Genomic DNA, 21,856 nt, shown 5'->3' with positions numbered 1-21,856 from the left:
AGAATGTCTCAGGTTTCTGAATAGAAGGATACTATAGGAAATGACACTACTCACAGATGGACCCTTTGCTCACCATACTAGCACTGAACCAAATTATCTTTTTTAATATTAATTCCAGTTAGAAATGTGTTATGAAAAATCTAAGGTGTAAAATCCTTCTTTTCCCACTGTACATTCAATTGGTTTATGTGGGCAGCCCACATAATACAGTACAATAATGGCTGCAGGCATCCTCTGAACACTGACTAAATGAGTACTAAATGTGGAAAATCAAAGGGGAAAAAAAATCTTCAAATTAAACCAGAAAAAGGCCCTTTATAAAGAATCTGTCCTCTAGGGGAATAGAGATGAGACACTGATTCTCATAGTGATATAAGATTGATATGTCACAAGTATTAAAAAATAAGGAAGAAACAAATTATCTGATATTTTAATATTTAATTCATAATTCATAGCACAAAGAGAATCAAGGATTCTGACAGGTCTGCTGCACATTAAAATACAAAAAATTATACTAATTCAGTATTTTTCCTATTTATTTATGAATTAGTTCACAAAGATTTAAAATAAATACACCCACAATCTCTTTTAAAAATTTCCTATACTATTTACTGAAAGAGAAATGTTGTTCAAAGTATTGATGACTATTCAGAAAGAAGTAACAAAAATTATAACCTACATAGTTGTAAAAGAGTTGATAGCATGTGACAGGCAGTAGCATAATATACATGTGTATCTTACATATATATATGTATATACCTATATATGTGTGTATATATATATATATATATATACATATACATGTAACATATAAATATAATTGCAACCTAAAATTGGGGCAACTCTGTGACACAACTGAACAACACCCCACAATCGATGTTGCCTGATTAATTTTTTGACTCTTGTAAATGATTAAAGAAGTCTCATTTATTAATGGAATGAGCAAATAGTTGTGAAAGCAAATTAGATTCTGCCCTAACTACTGGATTGGTAATGTTATATTACTGTAGGATATTGTTACTAATGAGAGAGCAACTAAGTCAAGAAGATCTGAATTCAAATCCAGCCTTAAGCACTTGCAAACCTGAGGAAGTTACTTTACCTCTTTTAACTTCAGTTTTCTCAACTACAAAATGTGGGTGAAAGCACATACTCCTCAGGCTTTTGTGGAAAAAAATAAGAAAATATTTGCAAATCACTCAGAACAGTGTCTTGTATGTATGCTATAGAATTGTTTGTGATTCTTCTTCTTATTATTATTATTATTGAAGCAGTGATATAAAAAACAATTATAAAATGTACTTACAAACCAAAAATAAACCCATCTGTGTAGAGTTAAGTTAACTTTAGGTAGTTCTCTCATTGACAGTAATAAAAAGCTAAGGATCTTGGGGGCAGAAATCCATTGTTGTGTATGAATTTCTTTTACAGGGAGACTCAACTCCATTATTGGCCATAGGTGGAATGGATCCCTCACCTACATTATAATTAAAAAATAAAAGGCAAAGAAAAAATCTATAATTCAAAGTAGAGGTGAAAACATTTTAGGGCTACTAATTTAAATAAATACAATTGGTGCATTCATAATAGAAAATCATTCAAATTTATTTTGTGTGAAAATTTAGAAATAATTTTTTGAAAGAAAAATGGTATCAGATGTTTTTGGAAAGAATCAGCAAAGGCAAAATGGGTGCTGCATCTACTGCAAATGAACTTCTAACAGAGGGAGGGGGATTAGATAATATTATAAAATATTCAGCAGAGAAAAAAAAGCATCCTTTTATACCTTGATCCAGAGGAATAATAAACAGAAATAAATGTCCAGTGGGAAAAGACAAGAACAGTAGTAAAGCTTTGAAGACAGCATTATTCTCATATAACTTGGAATAGTAAGCCAATTTTACTAAACATTAACCCTAAAATTGGGATTTGGACTGAATGAAGAGACCACACATCTCATAATAATTCACTTGTTTTATTTTTAACTTTGTTCCATATTTTAATTGCTTCAATCTAAAATCTTAATTTGTTCAGAAAACAAATCTATTGTTGAAGAGTGACCCCTGAAGACTTTCCCAGTGACAATTAGTTTAATTGCTTTTCAAAACCAAGGGTAAAAGAAAGCATAGATCAAAGGGTTCATGGCTGAGTTATAATAGGCAACCCAAACTAAAATTTCATAAATACATGTTGGGGTGATGAACCCTAGGAATGCATCAATTATTGTTTCAATAAAATAGGGGAACCACGAGAGCACAAATGCAATCACTGCAATACCCAGTGTTGTTGCTGCTTTTCTCTCCCTCTTAGACACTCTGGCTTTATAACTCTGTGAGGATGACTTGGTTTTACTGCTCACACTTTCAATCTTTCTAGCCTGTTGTTTAGCTACTAGAAAAATCTTACAGTAAAGAATGATCATCACCAGAGTGGGGATGAAAAACAAAAGAAAGTCTATCAGTACCCACGTTTGATTCACAGCAATCTGGCAACCTCCCACACAGCTGAGGGCATTTACTAATTCCTCCAGCCCATCATCATTGATACCTGTGTAAAAAAGTGAAAAGCTATATGTAAGGGCAAGAATCCAGGAGAACAAGATACATAATATTGAAACTGTCAGAGTGAATTTGGTAGGATAGCCCAGAGGGTCAGTGATAGCAATGTGTCTGTCAATGGAGATGAAGCACAAGTGAAAAATGGAAGAATAGCAAAATGACCCATCAAAAGAAGAGTGAAATTTACAATAACTCTCTCCAAAATACCAGCAACTCTCCACTAATCTCACCATACTGAAGGGCATCACAGTGGCTCCCACCAAAAAATCAGCAAAAGCCAAAGAAGTAATGAGAAAATTGGCTGGAGAATGCAGCTGCTTGAAATGAAGGATGTAAACCATGACTAAGAGGTTTCCCAAGACAGCCAGAACAGCTCCCAAGCCAAAGATCAGAATACAGGATGACTTGGGGTCCTGGGGTGTAGGAAGTTTTAATACAGGAGCCGTTGGTGTTCTCATAGCAGAGTTGTACAGCTACAGGGTCAGACTCACTGCTGCTACTCATGATTCTCAGCTTATATGTATCTTTTTTCCTTAATAATCACAGAAAAGTTATCAATGACATTTCCAATATTCCTGAAATATAAAATAAATTCATGCTCATATTCGTTTCACTTAGATGATATTTGTAAAACAACTTTGCACATTACCTGGCACAGTAGGCACTATATAAATCCTTAATTCCTTCTTCCTTTCCTATTAGCAATCCCCCATTCTCAGCTTTATTTTTGATATATCCATTTAACTCAGTAGAACTGCTTCCCCTAATCTAAAACACCACTAAATAAATATCTTTGGAAAAGTGTACTAAAGATCAGCACAAAGACAGTTCATTATTATTTGTGTTGGTCATTTCCCCTCTAATCCCCTCATTATCTACCTCTGATAAGCTCCTCTTTGAAGTTCATTGAGATATTAAAGACTCCCCAGTTCAAGATTCACCTTTTATTACTTTGCCCATCTTCATATTTTCAATTCTAAATTAATGTCTAAAGTACCTCAAACTTCATGGAACTTAGCCAAGGAAGTGGCCAAAAATCCCTAAAATAACAATCCCTGGGTGGATAGGTGAGAATTAGGAGAAGAAATTTTTTTTTCTAATAATCATTAGTAAGGAATTGATTCTACTTTGTTTCTATTTACTCTTCATGGAGCATAATGTGTCCATTTTGTTTTTTAAGGTTTGCACATTTATGTGAATATCTTTTGGTTCTATGGATTTCTGGTGAATGCCCTGCCCTTATGTGTATGTATGCATATATATATAATATATATATGTGTGTGTGTGTGTATACATGTACATGTATATATATATATATATATACAAAAAGATATGAGAGGCAGTTATATACATAGGTGTGCATGCATTTTTCTACATGTAACTACTAAAAGCTTAAAGTCAGAGTATATTTTATGACACCCTGATTACAAGTGTAGAAAAACATATATAGATATGTATGTATGTATTAACATATATGCATGAAAATGTAAATATATTTTAACAGTTTCTCTTGATCATTTAACAATGATCTCTATTTTCTTAGGTGCTGGCTGTCCATGTTAGAGCATAACTCCTCAAGTTACCAGAAAAAAATCTTATAATAAAGAATGACCAAAACCAGGGTGGGGATTAAGAACAACAAAAAATCTACCAGCACCCAATTTTGATTCACATAAACCTGACAACTCCCTACACAAGTGAGGACATTTATTAATTCCTCCAATACATCATCATTGGCACCTGTGTAGAAAACAGAATCACTGTAAATTATAGGGATAATCCAGGAGAGGGCAATGCACAGCCCAGAAACATTCACTGTGGACTTAGTTGGATAGATCAGAGGGTCAGGGACAGCAATATCCATCAATAGAGATGAAGCACAAATGAAAAAGGGAAGCATAGCAAAATGCTGAATCATCACAGCTATGAAATATACAGAAAGTCTCCCCAAAATACCAGTATCTCTCTTTGGACCTCATCATGCTGAAGGGCATCACAGTGGCTCCCACCAAAAGAAAATTAGCACAGGTCAAAGAGGAAATGAGAAAATTGCCTGGAGAGCACAGCTGCTTGAAATGAAAGATAGAAATCATTACCAGCAGGTTTCCAAATACTTCAAGTAAAGCCCCAGAGCCAAATGTCATATAGAGGATCACTTGCAGTCCTTGGGAATAGGGTTTTGAATACATGACCCATTTATATTTTCCTTTTTTCCTGAATTTTTATTTTATTTTGTTTTCCCGATAACTTGGTGCAAAAGTTTTTCAATATTCATATGTATATTCATAAGTTACATTTTTTTTAAAATCCTCCCTTCCCAACCCCCTCTCTTCCCCGGCAAACTCTATGGTGAATAGTGTAGTTTTACATTTGTGTTTAACATGTTTGTAGATTGGTCATTTTCTGTAAGAGAATTTAGGACTAAGGGAAAAGAAAGAAAACTATGGGATAGGAAAGAAAATTGTAAGAGAAAAATTTTTAAAAAGTGATCATAGTCTTCATTCAGATTCTGTCAGTTTTACTTTGTTTTGCTTTTCTTCCTATGGATATGTTTAACATTGTCCATAACAAGTCTCTCAGGGTTGTTTTAGCAGTGAGCTGCTGAGAGGAGCATCATCCATCAAGATTTATCAAATCAATGTGGCTGTTAATGTATACAGGGTTCTCTTGGTTCTGTTCCCTTTGCTCAGCACCAGTTCCTGTAATTCATTCCATGCTTCTCTACTGTCTGACCATTTATGGTTTCTTAAAGAACATTAGTATTCCATAGCATTTATATACCATAACTTGTTCAACCATTCCCCAATTAATGGGCAGCCTCTCAATTTCCAGTTCTTTGCCACATGCTTTGGAACATGTGGGATTTTCCCCATATTTTAATATTTTTTCTGGCTATAAGACTAGTATTGGTATTGCTGGGTCAAAGGATATGATCAATTTTCTTGCTCTTAGGGAATAGTTCCATATTGCTCTCCAGAATGGTTGGATCAGTTCACAATTCCACCAACGTTGTGGTAATGTCCCAATCCTCCCACAACCTCTCCAACATTGATCATTTTCCCTTTTTCTCTTCTTAGTCAATATGCTATAATATAAGGTGGTACTCAATAGTTGTTTTAATTTGCATTTCTCTAATCAGTAATGATTTAGAGAATTTTCTTCATTTGCTTATATATAGCTTTAATTTCGTTATTTGAAAACTGCTTGTACATATCCTTTGACCATTTATCAGTTCAGGACTGACTTGTAACCTTATAACTTTGAATCATTTCTTTATATATTTTAGAAATAAGACCTTTATCAGAACCCAAAGCTGTGAGGATTGTTTCCCAGCTTTTTGTTTTCCTCCTAATTTTGGCAGGTTTTATTAGTGAAAATCTTTTTTTAATTTAATTAAAATCATTTATTTTGCAATTTATAATGCACTCCATTTCTTGTTTGGTCAAATTCTCCTCTTTCCATAAATCCAATGGACAAATTCCTTGATTAATTCACTGGTCTATGGTATTTGCTATTTAAGTCTAAATCCTGTACCCATTTAGATCTTATTTTGGTATAGGGTATGAGATGTGGGTCTTTTGCCATACAATTTTCTGTTTTCTAACAATTTTTGTCAAATAGGGAATTCTCATTCCAGAAACTAATGTCTTTAAAACAATAGATTTCTGTACTCATTTACTACTGTTTCTTTGGAACCTATCCTAATCCACTGGTCCATTACTCTCTTTCTTAACTAGTACCAGGAAGTTTTGACGACTACCACTTTATAGGATAGTTTTAGATGTGGTAGAGCTAGGCTACCTTCCTTTACATTTTTTTTTTATCATCAGTTCCTTTGATATTCTCGACCTTTTGTTGCTCCAGATGCATTTTGTTACTATTTTTCCTAGCTCAATAAAATAGTTATTTGGTAGTTTGATTGGTATATCACTGAATAAGTAATTGAATTTGGATAAAATTGTCCTTTTTATTATTTTAGCTCAGTCTAACCACGAACAATTGACATTTTCCCAATTGTTTAGATCTGACTTTATTTGGGTAAAAATTACTTTGTAATTCTGTACAGTTTCTGACTTTGCCTTGGGAGGTACCCATTTATATACCCTGTATAGCTGCAGGTATGTACTTAAAGCTCCTACTCATGATTTTTCTCTTAGAAATTTGGATCATTTGTTTTCTTGACAGTCCTGAAATTCTCAGTTCTCCTATAAAAGACACATTACATTGAAATAAATAAAGTAATTGGAATTTATGTCCATAAATTTTCTCTATTACTTCACCTAAATGCAGTTTTATTCTATTCCTGTTTAATCTAAACTCTAAATTATTATATATAATCAAAAGAAAAACAAATATATTTTCTTTATTTTCAGGAAATAAAAGCAGATGAATTAAATTACTAATTGTGAGCACATCTATGTTGGATGTACATAAGCAGAAGAAATGCTATGCCTGCTTCTATGATTACATTTCCCCTTAATCTTCTGCTTCTGTATCACATGATTATGCTGCTGCAGAATCACCTATGTTGTCAGCTTAAATTAATGCCCAAAGAACATTTTGCTTTCAGGAACTTAGCCAAAGAAGTTTCATCTGTGAAAACCCTTAAGATAGAATCCCAAAAGCATATATGCATGAACCTAGATACAAAAATAATAAAATTTATATGTATGCAATGACATAAATTTATAGCTAGATGTCACCTGCCTGCTTATAGGCATTACATATGTATGGCTATATAATAATGCCATGTAATATCATATATCCATTTCATGGATGTTTTAGGCCAAAATAATAATTTCAAGTTGCTGCTTACTTCATGGATCCTAACATAATAATGATTTTATACTTATTATAGAGGGCAAAAATGGAAGTTAAAATGTATGCACAAACTTTGCACAATGCAGTATGAATTCATTTTGGATATATGTTTCTGTGTACATATGTATACATACCTAAGCAAAGTAGGTATTATACACTGTGTATACATATAGAAATAATTTATTTATATGCATGTATGTACATGTTCATGAATATAATGTTCATATGTAGTAATAATATACTAGAGGATAGAAAGCCAGAATCAGGATCAAGAAGACCAGAGTTGTTACTCTGTTTAGGACACTTCCTGTCCCTTCACTTAGTGCCCCTGCAATTCTCTTAAAATTCTAAGTTGCAGAACAAGTACCAATTTCTATTGATAGATGGAGCTTGCTACATTAAAGAAATCAAATTCTTGGTTGAGACAACAACAACTCATATGTGCTTATGTCGATTATTCTTATATTAGATTTATCTATAATCACAAATCCAAAGATTTATAAGTTTCTGTCCAACATCTAGCTTGCAGTTTAATGCTTGTTAACTGCCAACACCAAGGATTCAATAAATTGACAAATTGTCATTAAATAGGAACCTAAATTTTAGCAATTACTTGGAAATGTTTCTCCAATGATTCTCTTCTGTTATTGGATTCTGTACTGTCTCTTGGACTTGTATATTAACTAAATTAAATAAGACAATCCTTTTGTATATAGCTGGAGATACATAAAGATAGATGAGCAACAAAAAATTTCTCTCCAGTTTTTAATAGGAGCCCAAGCTTGGAAGACATCCTGAGCAGGGTGGGGGAATCAAATCTATAAGAATTAGAATACTATTTTCCTATTGAAAAATGTTAGATATTAACAGAGTTTTCTGAGGGATAAATGATAGTGCTAACCATATTATAATGCTCCAAAAATACTAATAACTAGAGAAATATGCATTTAAGGAACTCTGAGATATCAGAAACTGGACCTGAATGAGAGAAAAAGGAAAATGACATGTTAGAAGGAATATGGACTATAGGCTTACATATATCTTGCTAATAGAATGGTGCACTAGTCATCATTCTAGAAAGAAATTTGAAATTATGCCCCCAAAGCTATTAAACAGTTTATACCATTTGACCTAGCAACATCACTACTACACCTGTATACCCAAAAGGATTCATTTTTAGTAGCTTTTTTTGTGCTAACAAAGAATTGGAAGCTAAGAAGAAGAATACCATTTAGGTAATGTTGGAATAAATTGTGGCATATAAATGTAATGGAATGTCATCATCCTGAAAGAAATGAGGAAAGTAATGTTTTCAGAAAAAAAACTTGTGAAAATTTCTATGAAGTAATGCAAGGTGAAGTGAGCATAATCTATTCAGTAAAAGCTTTATTGTAATGACAAAAAATGTTGAAAGATTTAGTTACCCCTCAATACAATAACAAACCATAGCTCCAAAGAACTCATGATGAGATATGCTATCCATCATTTGAGTTAGAATTATTAGACTCAGTGCAGACTCTGAAGTATATATTCTCTTTTTCTTGCTTAAAGAAGCCTTGGATTATATGGATTTTTTTTTGCATGACTATACCTATCTGTAATGGGTTTTGCTATTCTTGTCTTATGAATGTGCATGGGTATATAGAAAGAGTTGGAGAACATTTTCTTTTTTTTAATTTAAAAAAATTTTTTTTAGTTTTTTTGCAAGGCAATGGGGTTAAGTGGCTTGCCCAGGGCCACAAGCTAGATAATTATTAAGTGTCTGAGGTTGGATTTGAACTCAGGTACTCCTGACTCCAGGGCCAGTGCTCTATCCACTGCACCACCTAGCTGCCACTGGAGAACATTTTCAAGTAAAAAAATAGAATAAAAGTCTCTGTGTTTTAAAAAAAAATAATTTAAAAATAAAAAATAAATAACAAAAAATTATGTGATATCCCTGTTTATCTCTTTTAATCTTAGATGTATTTTTATTACCTTTTCTGAAATTATGATTGTTCTCTCTGCTTTTTTGAGTATAACTCAAAGAATAATAGATTTAATCTTAGCCATTTAATTTAACTCTGTATGAATCTTTTTCAAATATTTTTCTTGCAAACAACATATTGTGAGATCCTATTTTTCTAATTCATTCTGCTACCCTCTTCTGTTTTATTAGTGAACTTATCCCATTCGCTTCCAATTTTAATTGTTAATTTGGTGTTCTCTACTTTTCCTCTCTTTGCCACTCATCTCAGTTGGATAAAGAAAAGTGTTCCTAATAGAAGTGATCTATATGAAGTTATATGTTTTCTCTTTTCTACTCTTCTTTTCTAGAATGGTAGTTCTGGGCATGCTATTAACATTGTTACCTCAGTTTTATTAAAGCATTTTGTGAAATTTCTAATAATTTTTCCTGTGAAAATTCTGCATAGGCATGGGCTATGAATAATATAATTAGATGTATTTGGAACTAGTTGAATGACAAGATATAAGAATAATGCATTGTTCTGTTTCTCTTCCAAAAACTTCCCTTTCTGGACTCTAAGTTATGAAGAGCTTATTTTTTGACTGCTTCAGTTGATTTTCTAGGGCATGGTTGATTCACAACCAGCTCTGGACATTTCCAGTTCTGTAGTCTTAATCCATTGACTAAAGTTTTATAATCTGCTTACTTCCATATACTTCCTTTTACTGAACAAGGTCCTAGAATCCTCTATGGCTGATTTAAGAACTTTTTTCACAGCTTATTGTTCAGTTACTCCAAGATATATTTAGGTTTATGGCAAGATTTCCTAAGGACCATGCCTTGAACCCAAATCATTCTGACTGTTATTGTTTGGCCAATAATAGGTCCCAGGTCCAACCCCAACTGTCATTGTTTGTACAGTAATTGGCCCAGAGTGAATAAATCACTATAAGGTTGATAATGATGTTTGTTCTTCCTTTTTTTTTTTTAAGGTTTTTGCAAGGCAAACGGGGTTAAGTGGCTTGCCCAAGGCCACACAGCTAGGTAATTATTAAGTGTCTGAGACCGAATTTGAGCCCAGGTACTCCTGACTCCAGGGCCAGTGCTTTATCCACTAGGCCACCTAGCAGCCCCTGTTCTTCCTTCTTGAAGAAGATCATGACATCAGGAATGTGATGCCAGTGCAAGCAAGTGAATTAGATTTGAATGAGAGAGCCTCCCTTCTGAATTCATCTCAGTCCTGTGGACAGATTTAAATTAAGAGGATTGTAGATGATCCTGGATACAAAGCAATCAGAGTTAAGTGACTTTCCCAAGGTCACACAACTAGGAAGTGTCAAATGTTTGAGGCCAGATTTGAATTCAGATTCTCTTGATTCCTGAGTTGGTGCTCTTATTCTCTGCACCACCTAGTTGTTTGAGCTTGAGGGGGTGGGGAGATGGGGGTCTTCCCCTTCCAGATTGATTTTTTTATTGACTAGGTAAAAGAGACCATTCTGTGTCCCTTTGCTTATCTAGCCTTAATCACTAATAGCATTGCCTCAGTCAAACTGAGACCCACTAAAGACCTTGAACAAGGTCTCTCTCTTCACCCAGAGTCATCTACAGTCGCCTGATTTATATCTTATCACTGTAACCAGATGCCTCTGGAGTAGGAGAAAGTGAGGAGCCTGGTGAATTTGCAGAGCCCTCCCTCACTTAAATCCAATTAACTTTCTTGTCTTGGCATCACTCCTGTGATGGAATTCTTCTAGAATGAAGGACAAACATCATCTAGTGTATAGACTTGTCCCCGACAGGCAGCATAGGTCAGAGAGCAATAGTATATGTGAGGTGTGAATTCAAAGATGTTTCTGGTTTTTTTCAAGACACATCAAAATCCTCTGACAAGAGGTCAAATGATTAGAGTTTGAAAACCTCAATAATTTCTTTGGATTACCTATTATATTTTTGGCCAACTAATGTTTAGGAAATTAATTGTCTTTTTATAATTTCCTCTCTTGAATTCTACTTCTACTCATAGGTGACAGAAAAAATACTATGAAAATGTCCACAAATATTTTATCTTCTCTAACTTAAGCATCTCTGTTTCTTTCAAATAATCCTCATTTCATATTTTCAAGTCCCCTCACCATATGCTTCAATCTTCTCTAGAGACATACTGGTTTTATGCTACTCTTTCGAATATATGGTGCCCAGAATGGCACAGGCTCAGAACTGTGGATGTGCTCCAAAAAAAAGAGCAAAGGACAACTATCCTACCTTAGACAATTACTTGATGTCTGTCCTTTAGGGGTCAAGTAAGCTCCCTGGGTCTTATTCTTCTTCATTAAAATGAGGCATTTGTACTCTGGTTTCTTTTAGGTTTAAATTTATGACTTTATGACTTCTGCTCCTATGACCTCAGAAATCCCCATCTTTCTCATCACTTAATTTGCTTTAAATATTTGTCAGTCTTGAGCATCGAAAATATAATCCCCCCTCACTATATGTGCAGGAGTTCTTTTAGCATTTTTGGATGATTTTCCTTGTTTTCTAACATAGCATATTGCACACAACAAAACAGAGGACAATCTATGGGTTTAGGTGATGGGAAGTTCTGGTGAGTCACTGATACAGGCGGAATAGACCCTGCTCCATTAGGTTAGAAGCATTTGGTAAATTGAAGTCCTCAGGGGGAAAAAAAATCCCAGTTCTGCTAACCCTGTGTAGCTTTTTGTCTTACTCATGTAGCATGAGTTATGGCCTCACCTCCTGATAAGGAAGTTATGTAAACCAAAACAATCTAGCATAAATTCGGAGTAAATGATAGAATATCCATCTCCCTCACCTTGCCCTTACTTCCTCTTCTCCCATTTTCTCCCATTTTCTCCCCATTACCATCCATTTCAATCCACCATCTTTTTCATTTTCCTCTCCTCTTCCAGTGTGAAATTATCAAGTTGTCAAATACTAAGAAATCTAAACATTCATATTATACCACCTTCCAAATAGATAAAAATTAAATGCAAAAGATTTTTAGCAGAATTAGGGAAGAGTGTGAAGAGATGGCTGGTGATAATCCCAGACAGGTGTGATTTTACTTCTTCACCTATCACATATTGAGTGTAGCATGTAGAGTCTCTGACTACTTCTCTGGATCCAATGGGAAGAAAATAAGAAAAGGTGTGAACACAGACTCCTGAAGATCAATAGGTTAATCCAAGGCTTTACAGAAGGAAAAACTGAATTGATTTTGAAGCAAAAAAAAAGGTGGAATTGGTGATGGAGTCAGCAAACTTACTGTGGTAGGGTAGAGACTACTGACCTTGTCACAGTTTTAAGACCAGAGGCAGGGCCAAGAGACTGGTTAAAGAAATAATACTGTGGATAGACTGAATTCCAGATCATTGCATTTCAAGTAGCTTTGAATTCTTTTTCCTGATATTCTCTTGCTCATCTTAGACCAAGAATCAGTATCTTGTTATTAAGCACAGAAAGCAATGAATACATAATTGTCAGGCTAGACAGAAAACCAAACAAAAGAATATAGGTAGTGAGTTAGACAAATAAATAGTGCGCATATGTACAAGATAAAAGAATGGAAGTTTTGTGATAAAATCAAGTGAAAATGATAAAGTAAGACAATGACTGATGTCTTGGATCCCAACTCTAGATCATTTTGGCCAGGACCAGGATCCAGGACAAATTTGTTGGTAAAAAAAGAATGCCTAGAAGACAAATGGTCTCAGAATTTTGCCTTTCAATCCCTTCTCCAATTACTGAGTGAGTTAAATTCCTGACTAAGAACCAGCAGCCCTCTATCACTATGCCACTTTCCTGAATTGACATTCAGAGAAAAGATGAATTAGAACTAGGCATCTTGGGAAAAGAATCCAATTAAAATTGAAAAGAAGCTATTCAAAAACATGTGCTAGGTGGTACAGTAGATAGAACAACATCCCTGGAGTCAGGAGAACCTGAGTTCAAATTTGACCTCAGACACTTAATTACCTAGCTGTGTAACCTTGGGCAAGTCACTTAATACTTGCAAAAAAGAGCATTCAGTAAATTCTAATGCTATATCACAAGAGTTGGATTCTGAATGAAAGACTGGATAAAATAAGAATCATAGTAGCCTCAAAGAAATTCCATTGAATCAGAAAAGATAAATGTATTATGAAAGATAAAAATTAACACCTTGACAGATCAATAGAGAGTAGAACATTAAGGCAAGATATTTAGAAAATAAACTTTTGTTGCTACCTTTGGTTCCTTTTCCCCCTTATTGCTACCTTCTTCCCCTCTAGATATTACTAACCTCTTTTCCTAGAGACAACCAAACAAAGAAGATATTTTAAAATAATATTGACACCTTCACTATGTCTCCAATTAAAAAACCAGATCATTTCACCACTGTAGCCACTGGCTAAAGAATTGAAGGTAAGACAATTCTGGTCTAAAATACTTTGTGTTCCAAAACTATTGGAATCATTGAAACCATTACTCTGAACAGACTAGAAGCATTTAGAAACATAGAAATTCTCTTCTTTTAAAGAAAGATTAAAGGGATAAGTTGTAAAAAGACACCAACAACTTAATTCCTAAATCTTTTGTTGGTACAGTTCTGTTTATCATTTCTGAGTGGAATATCTGGGTAAAAAGGAATTAGAAATAAGAATCTATCACTCGAGGAAAAAATGAAATTTTTATGTTAACAAAATCTAAATTCAATTAGTAAATCAGAACTGTAAAAAGCAACAAAAATGAGAGACTAAGGGGGGAAGGATTCCTAGGAATGTTTTATTTGGAATTGAAGGCCAAGACTTCTTTAGTTTGAAGGGCCTTGCTGTGAATATTATGGTGAACTCTTGGTAGATTACTACACAAAAGGACAAAGGCTCTAACTAGAGATAGGAAGCACTTCCAAAACAAAGTTCTCACCTTTTATGGGTGGAGTGAAGGGGGTGGGGCTAACAGAAAGAAGACATAAAAAGAGTTTTGCAAGTAAGTCTTGAGAATTTTTGCTCCCAGAGCTCAAAGAGAAGAATTAAGGTAATGGATTTATCCTGAGAAGAATTTTGGAAAAGGACAGAATCAGAGGTAATCTACTCTTGGGAAAAATATTTTTAATCTTCACTCTGTCTTTTAAAAAAGCAATCTAATAAAGGAATATTGAATTAAAGAATGGACAAAAATAAGAAAATCAATAAGGGAAAGGAAGATGTTTATGGTCTATTTTTGGTGGAGGAGAGGAATTGTTAGGAGCACAGAGATAGTGAGTTGAGATTTTCTGTCCCTTGTAATGTTAGTCAGAATGGTGAGTGTCCTCAGTCATTTTTTTAGGTTTTTACAAGGCAAATGGGGTTAAGTGGCTTGCCCAAGGCCACACAGCTAGGTAATTATTAAATGTCTGAGACTGGATTTGAACTCAGGTACTCCTGACTCCAAGGCCGGTGCTCTATCCACTGTGCCACCTAGCTGGCCCGAGACCAGTTATTCTTAAACTTCTTAATAAAGTAGTAAGTTTGGGCAAAGAGAATTCCATCATGTAGATTTCTTGGAGGAAAAAGCTCAGGTTCACCTTTGAGACCATCAACTTCAATGGTCCCTAGAAGACCCTAAACAAGAAAATAATCAGCCTATTCAAGATGACTAGGAACGAGACTTCTTGTAAGTTAGGCTTCATGTGGATTCTATCTTAGTACATGTTCTCTTGAGTCCCACAACATTTTGCTTAAAGGCAGGCATAACATCATCAATGGATCTGCTTAGTATGTGAGGTAGACATGAGATCACCTCTCTTGAAGGTCCATTTTGACCTCTGAATCTTTTTAAAACAAACTGTACAAGAATTCTGAAATATCTTGCTTGACAAAGGAATGCTCTGGTCAGAATTTTCAATGACTCTTTCTCCTCAGCTTTTAGAAATATGGATGCCAAAGATTTACTTGAACACCTAAAAGCAGATCTCACTTGCTCCATCTGTCTGGGCTACTTTACTGATCCAGTGACTGTCAAATGTGGCCATAACTTCTGCACAGAATGTCTTCTCCAGTATAGGAAGAAAGCTAATGGCATATTAAATTGCCCAGAATGCAGGCATGTCATCCACATCAATGATTTGGTGCCCAACAAGAGACTGCAGAATCTGTCCACCACTGGCAAAGTGATCAGACTTCATTTACTTCAGAGCATGGTGGGCCTGACCATCTGTAATCAACATTGGGAAAAAGAGAAGCTCTTCTGTGAAGAAGACCAGAAGTCTATCTGTGAGTCCTGTTTTTTAGCCCCAGAGCACAAGGGTCACCAAGTCCTTCCCTTGGACAAGGCTGCTGAGAAGGGCAAGGTAAGAAAGAGTGTCTGCTCCCAATCAATCTATCCCAGAATGGAAAGGGTGTTTGTTCATTCATATCTCTTTTTGGTTCCTTGGGGCTACTGAGAAATTGGACATACCACTAAACACAATGAGTAAAGGAAAATCTAGGAACCTCACATCAGTGACTTTAATAACAAATGCCAACTTATTTTGATTGACCTTCAAGATCCATTTTGGCCTCAGTATTCATATCATTAAAATGACAGTAAGAATAATAATAATAATAGCCACTAATTTTTATGATCATTGTGAGTTTCCTATGCAAAAGACATATAGAAGTTTGATAGTCTCAAAGTTGTATATAAATTCTAGTTCAAGCCAACAATTATAAATTCTGGGGGGGGCCTCTTTGTTCTAAAACTGGTTTGAGTAAAGCTTTGTTTTTCTTACAGGAGAAGCTCCAGCAGACTGGGAAAATCTTACAAAGAAAAGAGGTAGAATTTAAAATTTCATTGGACAAAATGAGAAGGAAAGTGATACAACATAAGGTCAGTGTCTGTTTTCTTGGTAAGGAAGAATTAATGATGAAAATGGTAGGAAAGGACTTTTTTCTGCAATGGAAGAGATTTATATTATAATCAAATGATGAAATTTATTGTAACCATTTTTGGGGATAATTTGACACCCAATTTTAATAGAAGAACTTTAGTTTTTTACCCATAAACTGCTAAACTATGTGAACATAGAAACAGTTTCCAGATATGATTTGTATACTTTTAAAGGGGGAAATTACCCTTTTTGAAGACTTTTCTTTTACATAGTATCACTTTCTGTATTCATTCATCATGAGTTAACTTTTAAAAAAGATCTTTGAAAGGAAAGTATATCTCAGAAGTTCCAAAGTGGAAGATGTATGTAGATCAAATAGTTAGAAAACTTGCATCTGCAAATAGTTAGTGCTTTGGATCTTCTTTGATGACCAAAAACATTTAGTAGGGAAAAAATGATGTCCATTCACTCCTTCTAACATGAGCTTTTCATTTATTTCCCTTATCCTAACTTCTCTTGGGACAGGAGGAAACAGATGCTATTAAACAGTCTGTTACAACAGAATATGAAAAAATACATGACCATTTGTGGGATGAAGAATATACACACCTGCAAAGACTGGACCAGGAATCCAGAGACAACCTGGAAGAAATCAAGGAGATGAAGGTCAAACTGTCACAGCAAATTCAGAATCTGCAGCAAATGTTATTAGAGGTAGAGGGGAATTTGGACAAGGCTCCATTGAAAATGATCCAAGTGAGTATGAAAAACAGAAAAATACTATTGCTTTAGAAATGAGGGGCAGAAGGTTTATACCCTGTCCCTTACAGAATACTAAGAAAAATATAGTGGAACCATTTGGTAGAGTAGATCATACTTGAATCTCCTGATTCTTTTAGAGCAATCACATACCTCATTCCTTGGTGAAAAAGGGTGAGGTAGATTGTTCCTTGAATATGCTTCAAAAGGAATAGTTAATGATTCTAAAATTCTTTATGCAATAGCATAGTAGAGGTCATAAAGAAAAATGTAAAAAACAATAAGGTGGGGCAGCTAGGTGGCTTAGTGGATAAAGCACCGGCCCTGGAGTCAGGAGTACCTGGGTTCAAATCTGGTCTCAGACACTTAATAATTACCTAGCTGTGTGGCCTTGGGCAAGCCACTTAACCCCATTTGCCTTGCAAAAAAAAAATCACAATAAGGCAACCAATTAAGCAGTATCTTCCATGTGTTGGGTGCTATCCCAGGCTCTACAAATAACAGTAAAAAGAATAAAATAATCCTAAGTGATGAGTAGTGGGCAATGTACTTGAAAAAATATTAAGGACTAAGTGCTATATGCTGGTGTGAAGGAGGAAATAATCAAAATCAACTGAAAGAGAAAGGCAAAGTTACTAACTCAAGTCTTCAAGAGTCCTATCTAAAACTTCTATCTCCGGGCCGCCTCCCTCCCTGGCCGCCAGCAGTGTCATCCGTGGCTTTGCCACCCGGCCCACTCGCTGGCCTGCCGTCGGTATCAGTTTTAAAAGCAGAATGTTTAGAACTCTAAAAAGTGTTTGGAGGGAAGTGATGTGTCTTTTGAGGTACTTGAAAGGAGAATAGATTTGATCTTCCAGGTACTGGGGTTGAAATGGGACTAATGGATTGCCTAAGAAACAATCATAATTACTATAAGTAGTTTGGGGGTGACTGACATAATATCTTGTGTATGTGAGTCATATTCATACTTTGAGTTAAGCTACAGATTGTATTATCCCCATACTGTAGAGGAGGACAGTGAGATCCAGAGCAATTGAGAGGCTTCTCTTGGTGCAGAAAGATATCACCAGAAGTAAAATGAAACTCATTTCTTAATGACTCTAAGTTCTCAAGTCATACTGTCACCCTGCCAACATGTTGTCCAAAATGAGTTTGTCTATAAATGTTATTTCCTTCCCTTGGTAAATATATTAAAGAAGTTGAATGAAAACTTCTGTGAAGCTCTATAGATGCCTTTATATGTCAGAATTCAATTGACCTAAATAACTTTCAGCTCCTTTTCAACTCACAGATTCTATTTTTACCACTCACCCCCTCCAACAATCAACATATTCATTTTTCTAATGGGGAATATATGTGGGCTAATGACTTTTTTTAAAGTCTCAAATATAGTTTTCATTCATCCTTTTCAAGCTTCTGAGCTCCCCCGGCTCCATGGCAGCAAACAATCTGATATAGATTCTTAATTTGCTTCCATATTAGTCATATTGTGAAAGATGAATTAGAACCAAAGGGGAAAACCCATGAAAAAGAAAGAAACAATGTAAAAGAAATTTTAAAAAGCAAACAACATGGTATGCTTTGTTCTGCATTCAGGCTCTATAATTTTTTTCTCTGGATATAGATGGTATTTTTAGCAGGTCTCTCACTGAACTGCTAAGAAGAACTGGGGCTGATGATATCTTTGCTTCTTTGTATTCTGACATGATAGTATTCAGGGAAGTAAAACCTCACTGCCAAAAGTACCTTGGTAGGCCACCTCAGTTCAACTTCTAAGTTCTATAAATCTTTATAAGATGGCACATACCAGTATTGTCTCAGGACCCACATTTATCATTCACATCACCTTCAAAAAGGGTGACTACCAGTCTTACATACCCCAATACCTTTTGCAGGTTGTTTTTATTAATTGTTCTGTCATTAGGGCAAGCAAAAATTTGACTGTCAAATGAAATTTCTGTGAAAAGGAGGGAGGGAGAAGAACAGGGCAGAATGGTACTTCTCTCACATTGAAGTCAATTCTTCATCTTCAAGAAGATGGCAGAGGCATGAGACCAATCAGAGACTAACCAAAGGCTAGTTCTAACAATTCTGCATAGACAAATAATTTTGCACAGAAGATGTAGTGGGGTCCCTGGAAAACAGTTTTGTTTAGTGACAAAATTGGGGGGCTGTGTCTGGGCTCTCGGAAAAAGGCAATATTATAGAAATAGACTAAAGAGCAAAATGCTAAATATCTCTATTTTCTTCCCTCAGGATACTAAAGACATCTTGGGAAGGTAAGTTTCTATTCTGCATTCAACGAATTCAGAAATACCAGGTCTGTGAGGGAATCAGAAGGGGAAAATTGGGATCTATTCTACTAGAACACAATGAAGGGTCTGATCCAGATAGGGCTGTAAATCTCTGTGTAGAATGAAAGTAACTAAGTGTGTCTTATTTGTAGGAACCAGGAACTGCTACTTCAAAAACCAGAGATTATTTTGCCCAAGTGGAGCACCTTCTCCATTCTTGGATTGAGAGAAATGCTCATGAGCTACCAGAGTAAGTCATTAAATCAGTTTCTATTGATATTGGAGAAATTCTCAGGAATTCCCATAAAGTGTACAATGGATTTCCTTAGTATGTGCTGGCATGCCCAAATGATCTTTCCTCAGCCTCTGCTACACCATAGCCATCTTTTCTATTATCATCATCATATGCATCAACTGAGATGTTTTCCAAATTTTCAATGGGTCCTCTTTATATCACTCATTAATTCAACTGTTTTCCTAAATAGCCTGAACTATTTCAAAGATGAAGAAGCAGTGAATTAATGTGCTTAATATCTTACTTCAACAGCAACACTGAATTTTTCTTTGTTTTGTTTTTAACCTCCTAGGTCTGCAAGCTAAGGCTAATTATCTTTTTTTCTTTTTTCTCTAGGGGATATAACTCTGGATCCTGAAACAGCCCACCCTCAACTCATCCTGTCTGAAGATTTGAAGAGTGTCACTTATACAAGTGTCCCACAGGATGTACCTGACAACAACAAAAGATTTGACTGTGCTCTTGCTGTGTTGGGCACCCAGACTTTCACCTCAGGCAAACACTATTGGGAAGTGAAGATGGAAAATCAGATGGGATGGTCAGTGGGCATCTTCACAGATTCAGTCAGCAGAAGGGGGAAACTCACCCTCTTATTTAAGAATATAAGAATCCTGGCTGGCTTCAAATATGGAAATAATTTCTATCTCTGGAATATACACGGGTTTCTTGAGAGCCCACCTGTCCACAAACTTGGCATTTTTCTTGATTATGAAATGGGACATATAGCATTTTATGATGTCTCAAGAAGGTCTGTTCTCTATAGCCCCCCAAACAAAGATTTTCAAGGGCCTCTTCTTCCTTACTTGTCTCCTTGCTGTCCTAATAAAGAATGGATCCCTTGGGGCCCCTGGAGTAATGAAGAGATGGTTATGAATGACCCTCATTGCTTTGGGAGACTCTCACTGATAAGGGACTGAAAAATGGCATGGAAGATGATTTCATTTGATCTTATAACCTTATTGATCATTTCAACATATGTGATTATCAAAACTAATGACAATAAAGTTCATCTTATTTATTCTTGGTTTCAGCCCTAGTGGGTCTCACTTTGGATCATCACCTAATACATCCTGTCTCACTGATGCTTTGCTGAGAGATTCAGCAATATTCTATAAATTTAATCCACATATTGGAACATTACTATTTTCCTATAGCAAATAGAATTAGATATATAAGCACTATACTTGAAACATAGTTCTTCTATCATTATTATTTATATATATCTTCATATTCACATTTTTCCCTATAGATGAGCACACATCTGTGACTGTGAATTCTTACTGTTCTTCATTCACCAGAGTATTTTCCATGTAGACTGTTTGCCCAACACCTTTTTCTTTAAACTATTTATTTATTTGGAATTTTCCAATTTTTCCCCTAATCTCACTTCCCTTCCCCCCCACCCCCCACAGAAGGCAGTATATTAGTCTTTACATTGTTTCCATGGTATATATTGATCTAAGTTGAATGTGATGAGAGAGAAATCATATCCTTAAGGAAGAAAAATTAAGTATAAGAGATAGAAAAATTACATAATGGGTTTTTTTTTCTAAATTGAAGGTAATGGTCTTTGGCTTTTGTTCAAACTCCACAATTCTTTCTCTGGAAACAGATGTTATTCTCCATCACTGCTACCCCAAAATTGTGCATGACTGTTGCACTGATTGCCCAATACCTTTGAATCATTGTTGATAATATCTAAAAAGTTTTGCTTTATTTTGAGGCTTGAAGCATTGAGAACAATATTATTTGCATGCCTAATTCTCTAAGAAATATCATCATTTGGAAAAAAATTCTAGATCTTGGACTCTACAATGGAACTCTAGAACATGCTTATCTTTTCAAGACTATGCCTTGAAAATAGCCTTGTTTCCTTGAACATAGGTATATCCCAAAAGAATTTCCCTAGTATCCCAGATGGATCTCTCCATTTTGAAATGATAAGAAATGGAATTTAACACTGACCACATTTAGCAGTGTTCATGAAATTATAGGAAGATAAAGACAAGAATCACAGAAAATGACAGAATTAGTGGAGTGTAGAAGGGTCTGGTGGGACTGGTCCATGATTTCACAAAGATTCAAACATGACTGAATAACATAACATCAAATATTTTTTGATCTTCATCTTTAGAAGTTTGCATGAAATCACAAATGAATAAATGTGAATAAAAACAACAATGCCTCCTAGGGTTCTGACTAATCCATTCCCTTCAGAAAATAAGAAAACAATTTTGATGAATATTCATGAATGCTACAATCTTCAAGAAGGGGGGAGCCCTTAACTGATTGGAATGAGGGAGGCACTTAGAAGATTCAGTATGTAAAGTGAGG

General features: G+C 35.1%; 2 protein-coding genes and 1 pseudogene across 2 annotated transcripts; 1 reads left to right on the top strand and 2 right to left on the bottom strand.

Moving 5' to 3' along the window:
• Positions 1-2,101: 2,101 nt before the first annotated feature.
• On the bottom strand, positions 2,102-3,016 carry LOC141489909 (trace amine-associated receptor 7d-like). Its single transcript, XM_074190260.1, has one exon. It carries the CDS (start codon positions 3,014-3,016, stop codon positions 2,102-2,104), a length of 915 nt encoding a protein of 304 aa, XP_074046361.1.
• Positions 3,017-4,137: 1,121 nt separating this feature from the next.
• On the bottom strand, positions 4,138-11,487 carry LOC141489394 (trace amine-associated receptor 8a-like; annotated as a pseudogene).
• A 3,751-nt stretch (positions 11,488-15,238) lies between these two features.
• On the top strand, positions 15,239-20,439 carry LOC141489393 (putative E3 ubiquitin-protein ligase TRIML1). The gene is made up of 6 exons (XM_074190044.1): positions 15,239-15,655; positions 16,078-16,183; positions 16,710-16,930; positions 19,190-19,212; positions 19,380-19,477; positions 19,859-20,439. The coding sequence occupies exons 1-6, from the start codon at positions 15,239-15,241 to the stop codon at positions 20,437-20,439; spliced, it is 1,446 nt and encodes a 481-aa protein (XP_074046145.1).
• Positions 20,440-21,856: the final 1,417 nt, after the last annotated feature.

This window comes from Macrotis lagotis, chromosome 5 (genome assembly GCF_037893015.1).
Source record: "Macrotis lagotis isolate mMagLag1 chromosome 5, bilby.v1.9.chrom.fasta, whole genome shotgun sequence".
NCBI lineage: Eukaryota > Metazoa > Chordata > Mammalia > Peramelemorphia > Peramelidae > Macrotis > Macrotis lagotis.
Note: the sequence above shows the minus strand (reverse complement) of the source record. Positions and strands in the feature narration are given on the sequence as shown.